The sequence below is a fragment of the Sprattus sprattus genome, assembly GCF_963457725.1.
Source record: "Sprattus sprattus genome assembly, chromosome: 4".
NCBI lineage: Eukaryota > Metazoa > Chordata > Actinopteri > Clupeiformes > Clupeidae > Sprattus > Sprattus sprattus.
In genome coordinates, this window is record NC_137923.1 from 31,306,965 (window position 1) to 31,323,116 (window position 16,152).

Genomic DNA, 16,152 nt, shown 5'->3' on the forward strand with positions numbered 1-16,152 from the left:
TTGGCATGTTGATTCAAATGCAGCATGATTTGCTACCTGCCATAGCCCACAGCAGTTACACAGAAATAAACTGCGTGTATAGGAAATACAATTATTGCATTCAGTTTTGGTGGTCAGAAAAGGTAGGCTATAATGAAGACTATAATGTCCATACGATTACTTGCTCAGTCACTATTTTATATCAATTAGCGCAGCTCATCGAATGGCCTCGAACAGATTAAACAAATTACACAACCCTTGTTAATTAGAATTTGATTAAAGGTTTTTAATTATATCATTGATGAAGTGGCCTAATTAGTATGGAGATATGATAATAGCCCGCTGCGACAAGTGCATAATTGTATTTGGTTTGCAATTAAATCCCGAAGACAAAAAACACTTTCTGCTGCCATCAATAAAATATTTTACACATAAATATCAAGCTCCCATCCAATGTCATCAAAATCACATATGTGTTAGCTCTCATAGCTTCTATTTATTATTTCTGTAATTATGAAAGCTAATAAATTCATCAAGGTGAATTACATATCTAAATTAGATGAGTCGAAGCAGGTCACTTATTGAAAGGCTGTATTACCATCCTAAATGAAATTTAAATCAAATGATCCTACATCTCCCCGGACATAATTTGTTTAAGGGAGCTGTCGCTGTCTTCAATTGCCTTTTGTGTTATAATAAAATGATAGTAGAGCGTTTAACTTTGATTTATGTCACCCAACAGGGATCGCAAGAGATAGAGCTGTCCATGGTAATTTGTTTACATCCAGTCCTAGGACATTCTTCCATGACTCCTAATACAATTTCAAATGTGTCGGGAACCTACATAGAAATATTTAAAAAGTCAGTGGTTTTTGGTGTCTCGCCCTGTTGTATTACACGGTGCGTTTTTCACTGAAAGTTCGGTGATATTCGATACAATGCTAGCTAAAAAACATTCAGAATGAATGTCTTGTCGAACACTGCCCATGCGCAGATTCCCCAGTGGAGCAGTGGCTAATGAAGAATAATAAATCATGAAAGGTTTTCCAGGTACAGCCGTGAGACTATGACGAGAGTAAGAGCGCGAGAACGAGAGAGAGAGAAAGAGAGAGAGAGAGAGAAAGAGAGAACACAGCTTGCCCTTCCCTCTAGTCTGGAGGCAGATCGAGTCCCCGCAGCATTGAACGTACACGAGGTAACGTGACTGCCACCACTGCATTTAAATTAAATAACCTACGAAGATCAACCAACATTAAAAAGACAAACGCGAACTATTTTTCCACTGTACGACCTGGAATACCTGAGAGAAGGGAGAAAAGTTTTTTTTCCTCGTGGTTTTACATTTTGTTTTGAAAAACGCTGTCAGACAGGAGCTTACTGAAATACATCAATAGTTCGCCGGAAAAAAAAAGACAATAACAGAGAAACAACCAAAGACAAACAGAGAGGAGATTCCGAATAGCATGACAATAAGCATCTGTCGCAAAAGGTAACACAGAGCGCGTGGACCAGTGCTCATTTTGATGGCTTATTGGTTCACGATACATCTCTCGAGCAAAGCGACGACTACTGCGCGAACAGGAGCCCTCACGCCGTTGGGTAATAATAGATGCGCTATCTAGAGACTTGGGACATCATCCTCCTCCTCTTCGCTTCTCGACGCATCGACATTCGCAAAAGCAGACAGTGACTTGAGACTTTTCAGACGAAGACATCTGGGCTTGAACTCCGTTAGAAGAGGCGGAGTCTGAACTTATTAAAAGGAACTTGCAGAGGCTGGATCGCCAGCAAATATGATGATGTCTCTGAACAGCAAGCAGGCTTTTGCCATGCCCCACACCAGTTTACCCGAACACAAGTACAGTTTGCATTCTTCCAATTCGAATGCACCTTCGTCTTCCTGCTCGTCCTCCCGACACAGTAATACCATCAGCACCAGCGGCAGTTCGGAGGCGATGCGCCGAGCATGTCTCCCGACCCCACCGGTACGTATTCTGCATAATCACCGCTTAAAGGCACATTTTGACAGCCCACTTTTTTCTTTTGCTTGATGTTTTTTTCATGTCTGCACAGCAAATCACCCAACACCTCCATTTCTCCCTCCCAACTTATGTATTCATTCGGGGTTGCCTTTCGTATTAATTTTTATGACCTGGGATGTTGCATGTGTCTTGTTTTGTGTGTTCTTTTTTAGGATTTCTTTTTTACACGCTGGAAATGTTTTAAAACCACGAAGCGGGGTTAGAATTCCCTACTGACAGTTATGTGTGCATTCTATTTGCAATTGCAGAGCAATATATTCGGCGGTTTGGATGAGAGCTTGTTGGCCCGCGCGGAAGCTCTGGCGGCGGTGGATATAGCTTCCCAGAACAAGAGCCACCACCACCCTCCTCACCACAGCCCCTACAAGCCGGACGCAACCTACCACACCATGAATACTCTTCCCTGCACCTCATCTTCCTCTTCCTCCGTGCCCATCTCGCACCCGTCAGCCCTCGGTCACCACCACCACCACCATCATCATCACCACCACCAGCCGCATCAGGGTCTAGAAGGGGACCTGCTTGACCACATCGCCCCAGGACTGGCACTAGCAGGAGCCATGGCAGGGCCGGATGGCTCCACGGCTGCGCACCCATCTCACATGGCCGGGATGAACCATATGCATCAGGCGGCTCTCAACATGGCTCACGCCCACGGTCTGCCAACCCACATGGGCTGTATGAGCGACGTGGATGCTGATCCAAGGGACTTGGAGGCTTTTGCTGAGCGGTTTAAGCAACGGCGGATCAAACTCGGCGTGACCCAAGCAGATGTTGGAGGAGCACTAGCCAATCTGAAGATACCCGGAGTGGGTTCCCTCAGCCAGAGCACAATCTGCCGATTCGAGTCTCTGACATTGTCTCACAACAACATGATCGCACTAAAGCCAATTCTCCAAGCCTGGCTGGAGGAAGCTGAGAAATCTCACCGAGATAAACTGAATAAACCGGAGTTGTTCAACGGAGCGGAGAAGAAAAGAAAGCGCACGTCAATAGCAGCCCCAGAGAAGCGCTCCCTCGAAGCTTATTTTGCCATTCAGCCCCGTCCTTCTTCTGAGAAAATTGCGGCGATAGCTGAGAAACTGGACCTCAAAAAGAACGTTGTGCGTGTCTGGTTCTGCAATCAGCGACAGAAACAAAAACGAATGAAGTACTCTGCATGCGTCTAGTGCTGTCACCATATTTGTTCTAAATCAACGCCAGTATCTTATGGACTTTAAAAAAAGAGACTAATGAAAGACTATTTGTATTATATTTCTTAAGTCACATCTTTTTCAATCATCAGTAACGTGTGCTGTGGGCCAGAGTAACTCATGGCTTTCAAATTGACTGACTAGAACACTGTCACTTCCAATACGCAAGGAGGATGTGGAATTATGTAAAGGATCATTTGACTACGCAAGTAAGATCACCAATTTTCCCCATTTATAATTCTTCACCGTTTTGTGTCAATGACGTATAAGTCAATAAGAAACTTTTAGTATAAATATTTAGAGATTTTTTGAGAGAAAGATGTTTTATGCTGTGCAGTGGCCAAGCAACTAACAGTAACGAAACAACAGTTCTAAAGGGGAAAAAAACATTATGGTCAGAGGTGGGTGTGTGGCCAGTGGAATCTATATTATACATTAATTTGTCACAAAGCGCTTTGGCAGTAATTCAGGGTGAGTAGAAATAGGACATCACGACAGACACTTGACCTGTAAGTTCTTTATAGAATATAACCAAACAGTTCCTTTGTAAATTATTAATTTAACCGCCCATGCCTATTTTCACTTATGTGTAATTGATGGCTACGTGTGAGCGGGTATGCAGAGGTATGGGCTGACGTACAGAAATATAAAATTATTTAATTTCGGGTACTTACACTTCATATTCGATATGTTGGACTTAAGGTGAACAGCAGTATGTGTCTAGTCTGTAGATATTGAAAAAATGAGAAATTCAAATGCATTATTACGGATGTGAGTTGGATTTGTTTAGACCCAGAATCTGCTGAGCTCTTTCGCGCCAGCGTGGCCATGTTTCTTATGAACTATTTATCAAGTGAGGTAATGTTTACTTCATTACATATTTATTGGGATTCCCCCTCGTTTTACTCAAGAAAATCTAATTCTGACAGCTAGTAAAGCGTGGGCATCTACAAAAGCGGAAAAGACGGTTTAATTTCAATCACTAAGGTCTTTAGGTTTCATCGAACTATTAAGATAGTACAATGGAGAGATTTGTGAAATAGTTTTCACTTTTGAAAATTATTTTTGTGTATGTTTCTGGTTATTTATTTGTATAAATATGCGCGCATCATCGTTGCTTGTTGAATTCACTTTGTTTAGAAATGTTTTCTTAATTAAAAGGAAGACTGATTTCATTAACGTATATGTGTACAATGTAAATATATTATTGGGACATTTCAATGCACATTTAAATATGCGTACAGGTTTTTGCTGTATAACTGTTTTAGATGAGGTGACCCTTACCTGTAATGTCTGTTGCTTTAGGTTTTCCTGTCGAATTATTTCACTAAGTTATGTAATTTTAAGTTATTTGATAATTAAATTGACCTATGTGTTTCATTAAACAACAAAATTTAACATTTTATCTTAAGTTCTCCGTGAGTTTATTTTCAAAAACGCTGTTGATTCATAAGGCATATTTTCCAAAATGGGGTCATTCTTCTTGACGTTGTTTGAAATTCGTCAAAGGCCCTTAAAATGATGAGCCTCGAAATCCCGACCACGTGGTTGTTTGCTTTCAAATATATGTAGGTCCATGATGAATTCATTGTATTTTAAAAATGCAAACAAAACCATACTTATGTAAAATCAGGAGGCTACTTTTTTGCGTCTTGGCGACACGCTTCCGCCAGATTTTGCAGCCCTTGGAAGCCTACCTGGGAGCAAATGCTAATATTCTATTACAGTCTAATCAGGGGGTCCGTAGAGAGCTATAGAGTCCCCCGAGCACATCTCTGCCAGATGTCAAGCCGCCAGAAAAACAGCTCGCCTGCCAACGTGCCGAGGCCCATTTAAATCCACAGTCGACAGTGCTCGGAACTGACATAGGCAAGCTTTGAAGCCTACCTCGGTTCACATTTAGGCTGTATAAAAAATAAACATGCCTACTGTAGTGTCATTTATAAAACGGCACTCGTGTAGGCGTTTGCTTCGGGCGTCATGCTTTCAGCACCATGGACAGTTACTATGGCAAATGTCAGAGGACCTAAATCTGTGTTCTTGAAAATGAAGGCCTATCCCCTTCCTGAAGGTGTTGAATGGATTTGCATTTGATTATGAGGTGAATTTTATGTAATGACCTCATTTATATCTACAGGGAACTATAATCTGAGTTCAGGAAAATTAAAATATATACAGCCTACCCATACACAGTCACTAAACATTGAAATGATTAGGGTTTTTTGATGTAAATCATTAGAGGAATGCCAGTCGATACGTTTAGGAGGCAAACTGCACAAACTGGAGTTCAAACTCTTCATAGATTTGCAATTCATGGCAGTTAGATATCCATGAAAGATTAGACTCAATGTGTTTAATTATCTACTGTTTTTGCTTGAATAATTAGCCGTGACCCTTAAGAAAAGTTCAAGATACATAGGCCTATTTAAGGTTATGTTATTCAGTAACACAATATGTCAAACTGTTTAACTTGAATTATATAATTGAGCAGAGATTATGGTACTAGTCTACAGTAAAGGTCGAAAAACAATTCTATTAATTAGGCCCTGTACATTATTAATTTAAATCTGTTCATACTGTGTGAAAATCAGTTCCTTCATAAATGAGCCACTCACTTAACACGCTAATATGAACGAATTATTAAATTACACATCGAATTATGAAAGGCAGATAATTACTAGCAGTGAGTAATCATTAGTTGGAACTGTTAATTACAGGCGGTCACGGCGGGCTGGTATGAAAGGGTCTCGCCGGGAATAGATATTAACTTGATGCAATGTGAATCTCAGTGTTAGACACCCCACACTCTGCAAGAGAATATGGCCGTTCCCCTGCGAGCTCACTGTCCTATTTAACTTTCAGGTGTGAAAAGAATCGATCCATATTCTTTTATAGCGAATCAATCTGGAGAGTAAAGGGGAGGGAACGCTGTCGATGGAGGGGGTACGGGTGGGTAAAATAACATGCACGCGCACGCCGATGAACACAAGCACTGACACGCTCAGACAGACAGACAGACAGACAGACAGATCGAGGGAGAGAGAGAGAGAGAGGTGATGCAAATACATTTAACCACTCGGTAAGGGCCTAAAATTGTTTAGTGTTCATTCTTTGAACATTTCGAGGGGTCTTTCAAAGGCCGTTGCACTGCTACTGCATTTCCACATCCATACATGGATATGTTTTTTTAGAAAGACATTGAGGTGGTCAAAGTCTAAACGGGAGAGGGCAGCCCTGTTTTCCTTTGTTATAATTAGACCCTATTTTTTTCTCACTCCCCCTTTTCCCCTGAACATTTCCCCATTTCACAGGGAATCTGATAAAATTTTAATGAATCTAGGGACTGTCGGATCTCCGCCTGGGGACTCTTGAATAGAATATTTTAACTGTACATTTACACCAAGTGTCTGCCTTCAAAGCTGAGCTAGCTATGCATTAGCTCAACGACAGCCATTCAATTGAACAAGGGGACGACCCTGGCCTCGTATTTAGCTTCACAGTCCTCATAGTGTGTATCTGTCATCATACTCCAATACCTATCGCAAAGCTAACGCAAATAATGTCCACATTGTTTTGTGTTTTGACGTAGGTTGGTTTGAACACTGTTATAGTCAATGTTTGTAGGTTTGATAACTGTGTTGCAGGGCCAAAAGGATGTATGCAGTTACCAATTGCTGGAGCTATTTTTTATTCCAAACGGTGAGTTACCAGTCGCAAGCTGTATCCCATGGTGTCATGTCACTGAGAATAAAATGTCAGCATCCGCCCGCATTCCGTCAACATGTTCTATAAGGCAACATGAACGGATGTTCTCTCGCACAAAATATGTGTTTGTTTGTGTGTTTGTTTGTGTGCGTGTGCGTGTGTGTTTGCGTGTGTGTGTGTGTGTGTGTGAGAGAGAGAGAGAGAGAGAGAGAGAGAGTCACATGGCTTTGTGTCATAATTCACCCAAGCCTCCGAATAAGTCCGATATCTGACCAATCTACCATAGGTATTTGCATCTACATTCACCGACCAATTCAGTCACAGTCAAGTGACTATGCCACAACTATCGCTTATTCAAATATCCTGATTTATTTAGTCTTTCGTTTTCTTCCATCCGACTCAACTCATCTTTTTCTGCTCATCAACAAAACATAGGCCACATGGGAATTAATATTGTTTTCACAGAGAGCCGAGTAACATTGTCTGGACACTGAATCTGTGATAGAAAGACACAATGAGAAAAATAGCAAACTTGGAACATGTCAGTGTAACCTGCAGTACATCATCCTTTCAAAACATCATCCTTTCATAAATCAAATCGTATTTACAAGGTTCACCTATAGCATAGCTTATATCTCACACAAGACAGACAGAACAATAGATAGACTGAACTTAGTTGGACAATGTGTCCCTTAATGCAGCCAAAGCAACATGTTGCTGATAAATGTTTCAATGCAAGTCGTGTCGAATTATGAAGAAGACGTTTGAAACCGAGGGAGATAGCCCCCATCCTCAATACTGCTGGACTGCTAGAGCCATTTGGAGCTGCCTGCTGAAACATCACCCTTCACTCAAAATCATTGTCATAATACCAAGAGATTAAGGGTGGGATACAATAAAATGGTAAATAACATGAATATATTTTCCCGGCCTATCCTTACATGTATTATTCTTATGCAGACATACTGTATATTGTTATCAATCACCATTACACGTTATGTAAGATTTGGCTCAATGCCAAGTTTTGAGTTTGAGTAACTTCCTGTCTTGACCGTTTGTTGGTCCATAAGGAGACATTTACGGGCCCAGTACAAGTTTTAAGTAAATACTTTTCAGAAATGTAGTTCTTAATTTGTCATAAATTATTGCCTTAAATTGGGCTACATAAATGAAATACATTAACTGGAAACAATTGCATGAAATCTTCAGATGACATGATCTAAAACGTTATGGAACAGCGCATACGAACATGCACCAAAGGCTCTGCTAACAAAAGGGGTTGAACATAATTATAAATATTTAACAACAAAATGGCGGGTTACGTCTTCAACCTACCAAAATGAGCAGGCTACTTCGATTAAACAGCCGTTGCAGTACTTCATCTGTTTAATACATTTTGAGTCTATGTTCAAATACTGGTGTATAAGCAAGCACAGTTTTGAAGAGACATGCCTCTGGCAAATAATTGTATTTGTCTGAAGGTATTTTAGTCGCTCACGAAATCAAGTTGCTAATAGAATAAAACAACATGTTTTGATATGTTTTTGACCGAAAAACACTTTATATTTCTTTGTGGTGTTTCACAAACTGCAGCCTCCCGTATCGTGAGCAGAGCACCTTAAAGGAGGAACGTGTTGTTAACTCACACACACATTTTATATAGATATTTATTTTGTGTAACAGCCTTTAACATTTGATCCAACATAGTTTTACCCTGTGTATTCGCTGCATCTGCTACACCTAACCAGTAGCCTAACTTCATTCAAATGGACCGCACCAAAAGGGGCCTATAGCAATTAAATATTAATCAGGCCACAAAGAGTATAGAGGTGCATACGTTGCAGCGGGTTAGCATAAGATCATTTTAAGTATTGGGCGTTACATTTGCTCAAATCTCAGATAATGTTGTGTCTATCCGGGCGAGTAAGCCTTGGTAAAGATCGGACATTTGGCAATAATGAGAAGGTGGTAAAACTGTCTACTGGATGTGTGTGTTCATTGGTGTTTGACAGCCGCGCTCTGCTGCAGATCTATTCATCACAGCCACAAGGAGTGCCAGCCTCAGCCCCCCCCCCCCCCCCCCTCTCAGTTTATACAGAACAGAATCATTTACATAAAGTCCTTAAGGCAAATAACGTTGGGGGCTCTAATTTATATCTGATCGAAAATTAGCCGTCATTATGCGCTCCATTAGCAGCGTCTTTAATGTGCTTCTAAGCACCATTTGTCAAGCAGCTTGTTAATATCCTTCAAGTCTTTAAAGTTGAGAGCTCATTAAAGACTGTGCTCCTCGGTATTGATGCCATTTTACACATTTCTGACAAAACGTGTAGGCCTATTTTTCTTTTCCTTTCAAAGTTAGTAAAAAAAAAAAAACTTGCAAATTGCATTTGTGTTTAGATCCTGGAACCAAAGTTAAGGTAACTTGCACTAGATGCCATTTTGCATAACCTCCGTTACAGCTGCAGTTACAAAAAATACTTTAGTGTTAAGGGTATCCCACCACTGATCCTCTCTCATGATATTCATGATCCTATGATCATCATGTTTGAACACGTCTTCAGAAGGAAATGCCTTTGGAGTTTTCTGAGGTCAGGCTCGATCACATACACATGCACTCACAAAAGCTATAACCACCACAATGCCTGTGATCTCAAGGGCATTTTATTTGAAAACAGTACACACGATGTTAGAGGGAGACTGAATTTACTAGTGATTTTCAGGGCCGGGTTTCCCAAAAGGCTGACGATTGTTCTGTACGTGTAATTCGAATGACTGACTTCAATAAAATATAATGAAGGATGGTAACGTACCATTGGAATAACATTGATACATGTAGCCTATTGTTTGTTGTAATTTCCCTGTAGCCTACGTCCTGCTGGTGACCTTAGTAAGTCCCTGTTACACGTAAGAAGCTAGTCTTACTCCAGAGTATCGCGTTTTCGATAAGTTACGATGCTTTCGGGAAACGCTCCAAAATTGTAAGATAATGTGTAACAGGGATTTTACGAACTATACAATGCTTCATGGAAACCTGTCCGTCTTCAGAGGCCTTCTTAACACTACCTAATTTGTAAGTAAGGCTGTACCTTATAGCTTCGATGTGTTTCCCATGACGTGCTAAGGTATACCTTCTATAGGCCTAGGAGATTTACAAGCCTACTTTGTAAGGTTAGTCTAGACCACTCTTAGCTATAGGCTATACCTCATGACAGTTTTCAGATCAAATGTTTCAGAGTCTAAAAATGTTGTGTTAGTCTCTGGACGCCTATGCACTAACTGCGATGTAAGACCAATATAAGTGTTGCATTACATTTTGTGCTTCGTTAAATAAAAAAATATGGTATAAATGAATTAACCATTCATTTTGAATCACCTGCGAATGCAAATCTATGAGTAACATACAGCCTACAGCTGTCCTTATTTGGGAACCTTTTTATTTTGACTTGCATATTTCTCGCTGATGTTCTTCCTAATAATGATCACCTAAGTCTATCATACTCATCTCACGCATGCTGAAATCTAGCAATCAATGTAAGAAACAAGGATTCAATCTCTTAAAGTGTATGTAGGAAGGATGATCTTATAGGGAACTCTTAAAAGATGGTTTGGGAAACGTAAACGACTTTAGTAGGCTATCTTTTGAGTCTTAAACGTTAAACGTAAAACGAGACACCATAGTTGGGTTAATCCAGCCCTGAACACAGCTTGACAATGACATTTAAGTCTTACTGGTTCTGCTCCCACCTACCTAAATGGTCTTGTAAGGGCAAATGTTACACCGAGGACGCTGCGCTCATCCAGTGAGCGTCGTCTGGCACTGCCCCCTGTGCAAGCAAGGCAATCCAGACTTTTCTCAGTTGTAGTTCCACGTTGGTGGAACGACCTGGGCCTCGTTTCCCGATAAAGACGTATCTTAACGGCCTACGTGGATTTTGGCGACATTGTAGACTCATAGCCGTAAGTGCGGCGTTGGGAAACCGCTCTGCAAGGATCCCTCTTACGACCGATTTCAAGTCCTTTTTAGCGTTCGGGAAACTAGGCCCTGCCTAGCAGCCTCGTTTCCCGATAACGACGTATTTTAATGGCCTACGTGGATTTTGGCGACATAGTAGACTCAGTAACACTTTCTATTTACAAGCGTTTCCCGAACATCATCTTAAAGCCAGGTGCACGAGCGCACCGTGCACGAGTCTTTAAGTATCTCTTAGGGTGGAGCTGTCCATCACAGTGGTTCTGAAAGTAAAGTAGTCGATGTCAGACGAGTCGATTTTCTCACTTGTGTATACATGGGTTTCTCGCCTACGTCATCACTGGTTGCGTGCGCAATCTCGCGGCAGAAAGAAGCAAGATAACGTTGAAGTGGATGAGAAAGCTGTGGAGGAAGGCAACATGACAGGGAGTTGTTGTGTGGTGAACTGCTCTAACAGAGTTGGTAAGATGTTCAGTATACCTAGGAGGAAGCATCCGTTTGCCAGGAAAAATAAAATATCAAATCAAATCAAATAGGAAAAGGCTCAACAATGTACAAGGTTACGTTTAGGAATATGTTGAGGGTGTGTGCAAGCATTCATGGCAACAGAATAGGGAACGGTAGGCTAAATGAGTAATAAACAATACATTTAAACTGGGCTTTCTGTATTCATTTGTATTAGGGGAGATGGCTTTCTGCCGCGGATTTGCGCGCGCAGCCTTCAATGTTTGTATACAAGAAACCCATGTATAGGCTCATGAATGAAGTTCCAATATAACAAGTGTCGACATAAGAACAATACCTCAATAAATATAGGCTAGCGGGTGCCACCCTTTTGATTGATTTCCAGCCCGGCTCAATGACATGTCAATTTCCTAATATTGCAGCCTAACTACACAGTCGGAAAAGCCATCTCCTTAGTTCAATAACATATTATTTTGTATAATCTTTATTTTCAAATGCTCAATATTCTTTATTTCTATTTTGATGGGAATAGGCAGGTGAAACAATGACATTCTCATGATGTGCTATACACAGAAACATCGTTTGGATTTCTTCTATAATAGGCCGAACGACGCCCCTGGTGCATTGCATCGCTAAGTGTGAAGTTACTACTGGTCCTGACCACACGTAGAATTCTTCTCAACGAAAGATAAACTTAAGCTAAGTGCGGCGTCGGGAAACCGCTCTGCAACGTAGGATCCCTCTTACGACCGATTTCAAGTCCTTTTTTGCGTTCGGGAAACGAGGCAGGGGCTTCCCTCATACCTTCAAGAAGCTCTTGAAGACCCAACTCTTCAGAGAGCACCTCCCTTCCTAACTGGCACCTTGGCTTAACTTATACTTAAGCAGTGACAGTCCCGCACTTCTTTTTCTTTCTATGTCGGTTTCTTTTTTTTAAAAAAAGAGCAGTATTTATTGTTACACCAGTTTTTATTGCTCTTAGCTTGATTGTTCTCTCCCTTGTATGTCGCTTTGGACAAAAGCGTCTGCTAAATGACTAAATGGATAACCTTGACATGAGAGAGGTCCACGCGAGATGGAAACGGGTTTTGACGTATTTCTATGTGTTTGTGGCAAACGGTGAACGGATAAAGCTGTGGGCCTCGTTTCCCGAACGCGCACTTAGCCTAAAAAGCACTTGAAATCGTCCGTAAGAGGAATCCTACGTTGCAGACGGGTTTCCCGACGCGGCACTTAGCTTAAGGCCGAATCTCGATTCTTCTCCTTGCCCCTTTTGCTTAGTCTTGTCTTAGTCTTAACCCTAGCACTTGCAAGTGTAAGGGCCAAGGGCTGAGCTCTTTCCCCTATGAAATGAGACGCCACTCGGTTTCGGGTACGTCATGCGTGACTGTATGAGCTATGAAACTAGCGATTTAAAAAAAGTCTAATGAAGAACATGGTTGCAAATATATATGTATACAACTGTGTAGAGCACGAAACAAGACTGTCGTCATTTTTAAATTAATTATAAGCCAAAAATACTTACATGTAGTGTATGTAGCATGATAGCTGGCAAGCTACCATATAAGCTAATGGAGTGGTGGTATACGTGCTAATTGTATCCTAAAACTACCGTTTGAAAGCTTCAGTTAAGACCGACAATACTATGCATCGTTCGAGTAGCACATTTCAGATCAAACCGAGTCATTATAAACATATAAAAAGTTGTGTAGATAGCTTTATTCATGTAAAATATTCCTCGCTTCAAGTTCCCGAGCTGCTTTCGCGGTGTGCTCTGGGATAGCCCTTGGAGGACCAAGGTAGCTCTCTGATCATCTCAAAAACGAGGGCCATACACCCCTTAATCTTACCCCTTAATCTTGATCAAGTTGGGTATTGAGACACCACTAGCTCTCACATGAACGCGCAATTTCAAGGATAAGGGGTAAGATAAGGGGTAAGGGGAAGTATTGAGATTGGGCCTAAGTGTATCGTTCGTTGAGAAGAATTCTACGTGTGGTCAGGACCAGTAGTAACTTCACACTTAGCGATGCAATCCACCAGGGGCGTCGTTCGCCCTATTATAGAAGAAATCCAAAGGATGTTTCTGTGTATAGCACATCATGAGAATGTCATTGTTTCACCTGCCTATTCCCATCAAAATAGAAATAAAGAATATTGAGTATTTGAAAATAAAGATTAGGCTATACAAAACTAGTGCAGTGCCCGTAGGAATTATGCATTCTGTAGTGTTAGCAGACGTAGAGCTGTTGGGTAGTGTAATGGCAAGACATATTTGCACTCCACATAGGTACAGGTTACACTGAAGTATTATTGTGATGCATGTTTCCTTTTCATTAAGAAATGTGTTAATGGTAGCCTTTTTGGAGAGTTACCAACAAATAAAGTTTGAGATTATGTAGTGGATGCAGTTGAATATAGATGTCAACGTTGCTGTCTAAACTATGAACTAAATGTCATAAAGAAAGAAATTATTTAAAATGAAGTTATGGTTGAAATAGGATCACTTCTTTATTGTAAGGGTAAGGCTGAATCCCATTTCTCCCGCTACCCCTTCGTCTTTCCCCTTCCCCTCCGTTTTGCGCGTTCATGTGGAGCGGTAGGGCTGTCCCAATTCACGTTAAGACAGAGGGGTAGGGGAAGGGGAAGCGCTTTCTACCGCTCCAAACGGAGATTTTCCGAGGGCACACTTCAAACGGAGGGGTAGACTGATTTCCCTCAATGCATTGCGAACCCGTGATCATTAAAGAACAAACATCGCGCGAGTCCATTTAAAAATGTCGGAAACAGCAGGGAAAGCATCACACAAATGAAAGTATTTTCTTTGTAATTCATGATTTTAAAACTTGTTTGATGAAATGTTGCATTGTGTAAATAACAGCTGCAGGCGCCATGTTTGTTTATGTCTGGTGAGTGACAGCTGTCGCTCTCCGGTAACGTAACAGCCAACGCTTCGTACTGATGACGTACGTAATTGTTGAAGTGCTATCCCAATTCGAAGGGCTAGCGTTTCAACCCCTTCCGCTACCGCTCCGTTTGAAAAAGCGAAGGCGAAGGGGTAGGGGTAAGGGTAGCGGTAGAGATGAGAAATGGGATTGGGCCTAAGTGTAGGGTAAGAATGGTCATGCAGTTGGACTCAAATGTAGGTTAATTTTATTGAATGTATGTAGCCTACTGTACTGTATGACTTTGATGATGCTAGCTTTGACAGCCCACTCTCAGACAGATCGTAATAAATGTCCTTACAATGGGAACACAGTTTAAATACTCTGCTGGAGATGGCGTTACTATCCCCGCCCCGAATTCAGTGCACAGTGCACGTTCGATGCACGCATAGGCTAGCTAATTTCACAGCAATTAACGTAAACAGGTTAACGTGACGTAAACAGCTCCTAAGAGATACTTAAGAACTCGTGCACGTTGCGCTCGTGCACCTGACTTTAAGTTGATGGTTGGGAAACGCACGTAAATAGAAAGTGTTACTTAGTCTACGATGTCGCGAAAATCCACGTAGGCCGTTAAGATACGTCGTTATCGGGAAACGAGGCCGTGCTTATTACATTATGTCTATAGAATATTGGTTTACTTTAGGCCACATTAAGCTACAGACAGTGTCATTTCGTAACATTTAAATGAAGAAACCCACATGATGGCATATCTATTATGCAAAGTACTGTGGTCGACGTTAGACCATATATGTGTTTAGTATATTCTCTTTTTTCCTGTGGCGGAAAGACATTGTCACCGAGCTAATTTAGTCCATATAATGCCTGCAGTCTCCCGTAGCCCGAGGGCTCTGGCACCAGGAGTCGTGTCATTTGCTACCAACTGGGTTTTTTGATGCGAGTCTGACCTCGACGCCCCATCCTTCAGCACAGTCTCATTGCCATTATTTACATCTGTCTTTAGCATTCTAATTACTCTTTTTATTGCTTTTGCCTGGAGGAATCTCACGCAACAACGAAAGCACGTTTTTTAACCAATAATAAAAAGGCAGATCTGCTGCCCTCAGGCATGTGGGCACGAGGTACCCAATTATGACCAACAGATCATCCGTTTATGAGCGATATTCTTTGGGTATGTTTAAAAAATAACTTTTCTTTACTATTTAAAGAGACAACAGTTTTAACAACGCATCTCAAACCAAACCTCTAACTAATATGTTTGTAGATTAAGATAATCATCTGCCATTGATCAGTTGTTCAGAGAGAGCTGATTCGAGCCTCATTGGGCGAAGACGAAAAGTAAAATATTCAGGCATGGGACTGAATGCTCAAAACTCATCACTCACTCCCCCATAGGTAGATAACGTCGAGTAGAGTAGGGGGAGGAATCAGGTACGATACTTTAAAAAGGGGGGGGGGTCCCTGCTTCCGTCTGATCTCTCTGCTAATGATACAGCCACTTGATCTTCACCCAACCGACTTCCTATTTGCCCCCATCTACCCAGACGCCAACACAGCCGCTCCTTAATGTTTTCAGTTTCATGGGCCCCAATGCAAAATCACAAGGACACGATTTGCTGACAATAGTGAAATAGGAGGAAAATGCCACCTTGCGCTGACTATGGCCGGAGGTATGGTACAGTTTATCAACAAAAAGCATTTCAGCACGTTTGTTGACAACAAGCAGCAGAGGCTGAAACACCAACAGCATCACCATCAATTGGCTAGTTATGAAAAATCAACAGCAACTCTATCCATAGACTGTGTAAGGTAAGAATATTTTAAATAACATTTGTCTGACATTATCTCTCATAAACTATTAAAACGGTTTGTCCAGAATCAGGTGGCCG

The 16,152-nt window shown here is 41.4% G+C and overlaps 1 protein-coding gene across 1 annotated transcript; it reads left to right on the forward strand.

Annotated features, from left to right (window-relative positions):
• Positions 1–1,772: 1,772 nt before the first annotated feature.
• Positions 1,773–3,190, forward strand: pou4f2 (POU class 4 homeobox 2; the record flags this gene model as incomplete). Its single annotated transcript, XM_080837484.1, has 2 exons — positions 1,773–1,964; positions 2,270–3,190. The coding sequence occupies 2 exons, from the start codon at positions 1,773–1,775 to the stop codon at positions 3,188–3,190; spliced, it is 1,113 nt and encodes a 370-aa protein (XP_080693610.1).
• Between the last annotated feature and the right edge of the window lie 12,962 nt (positions 3,191–16,152).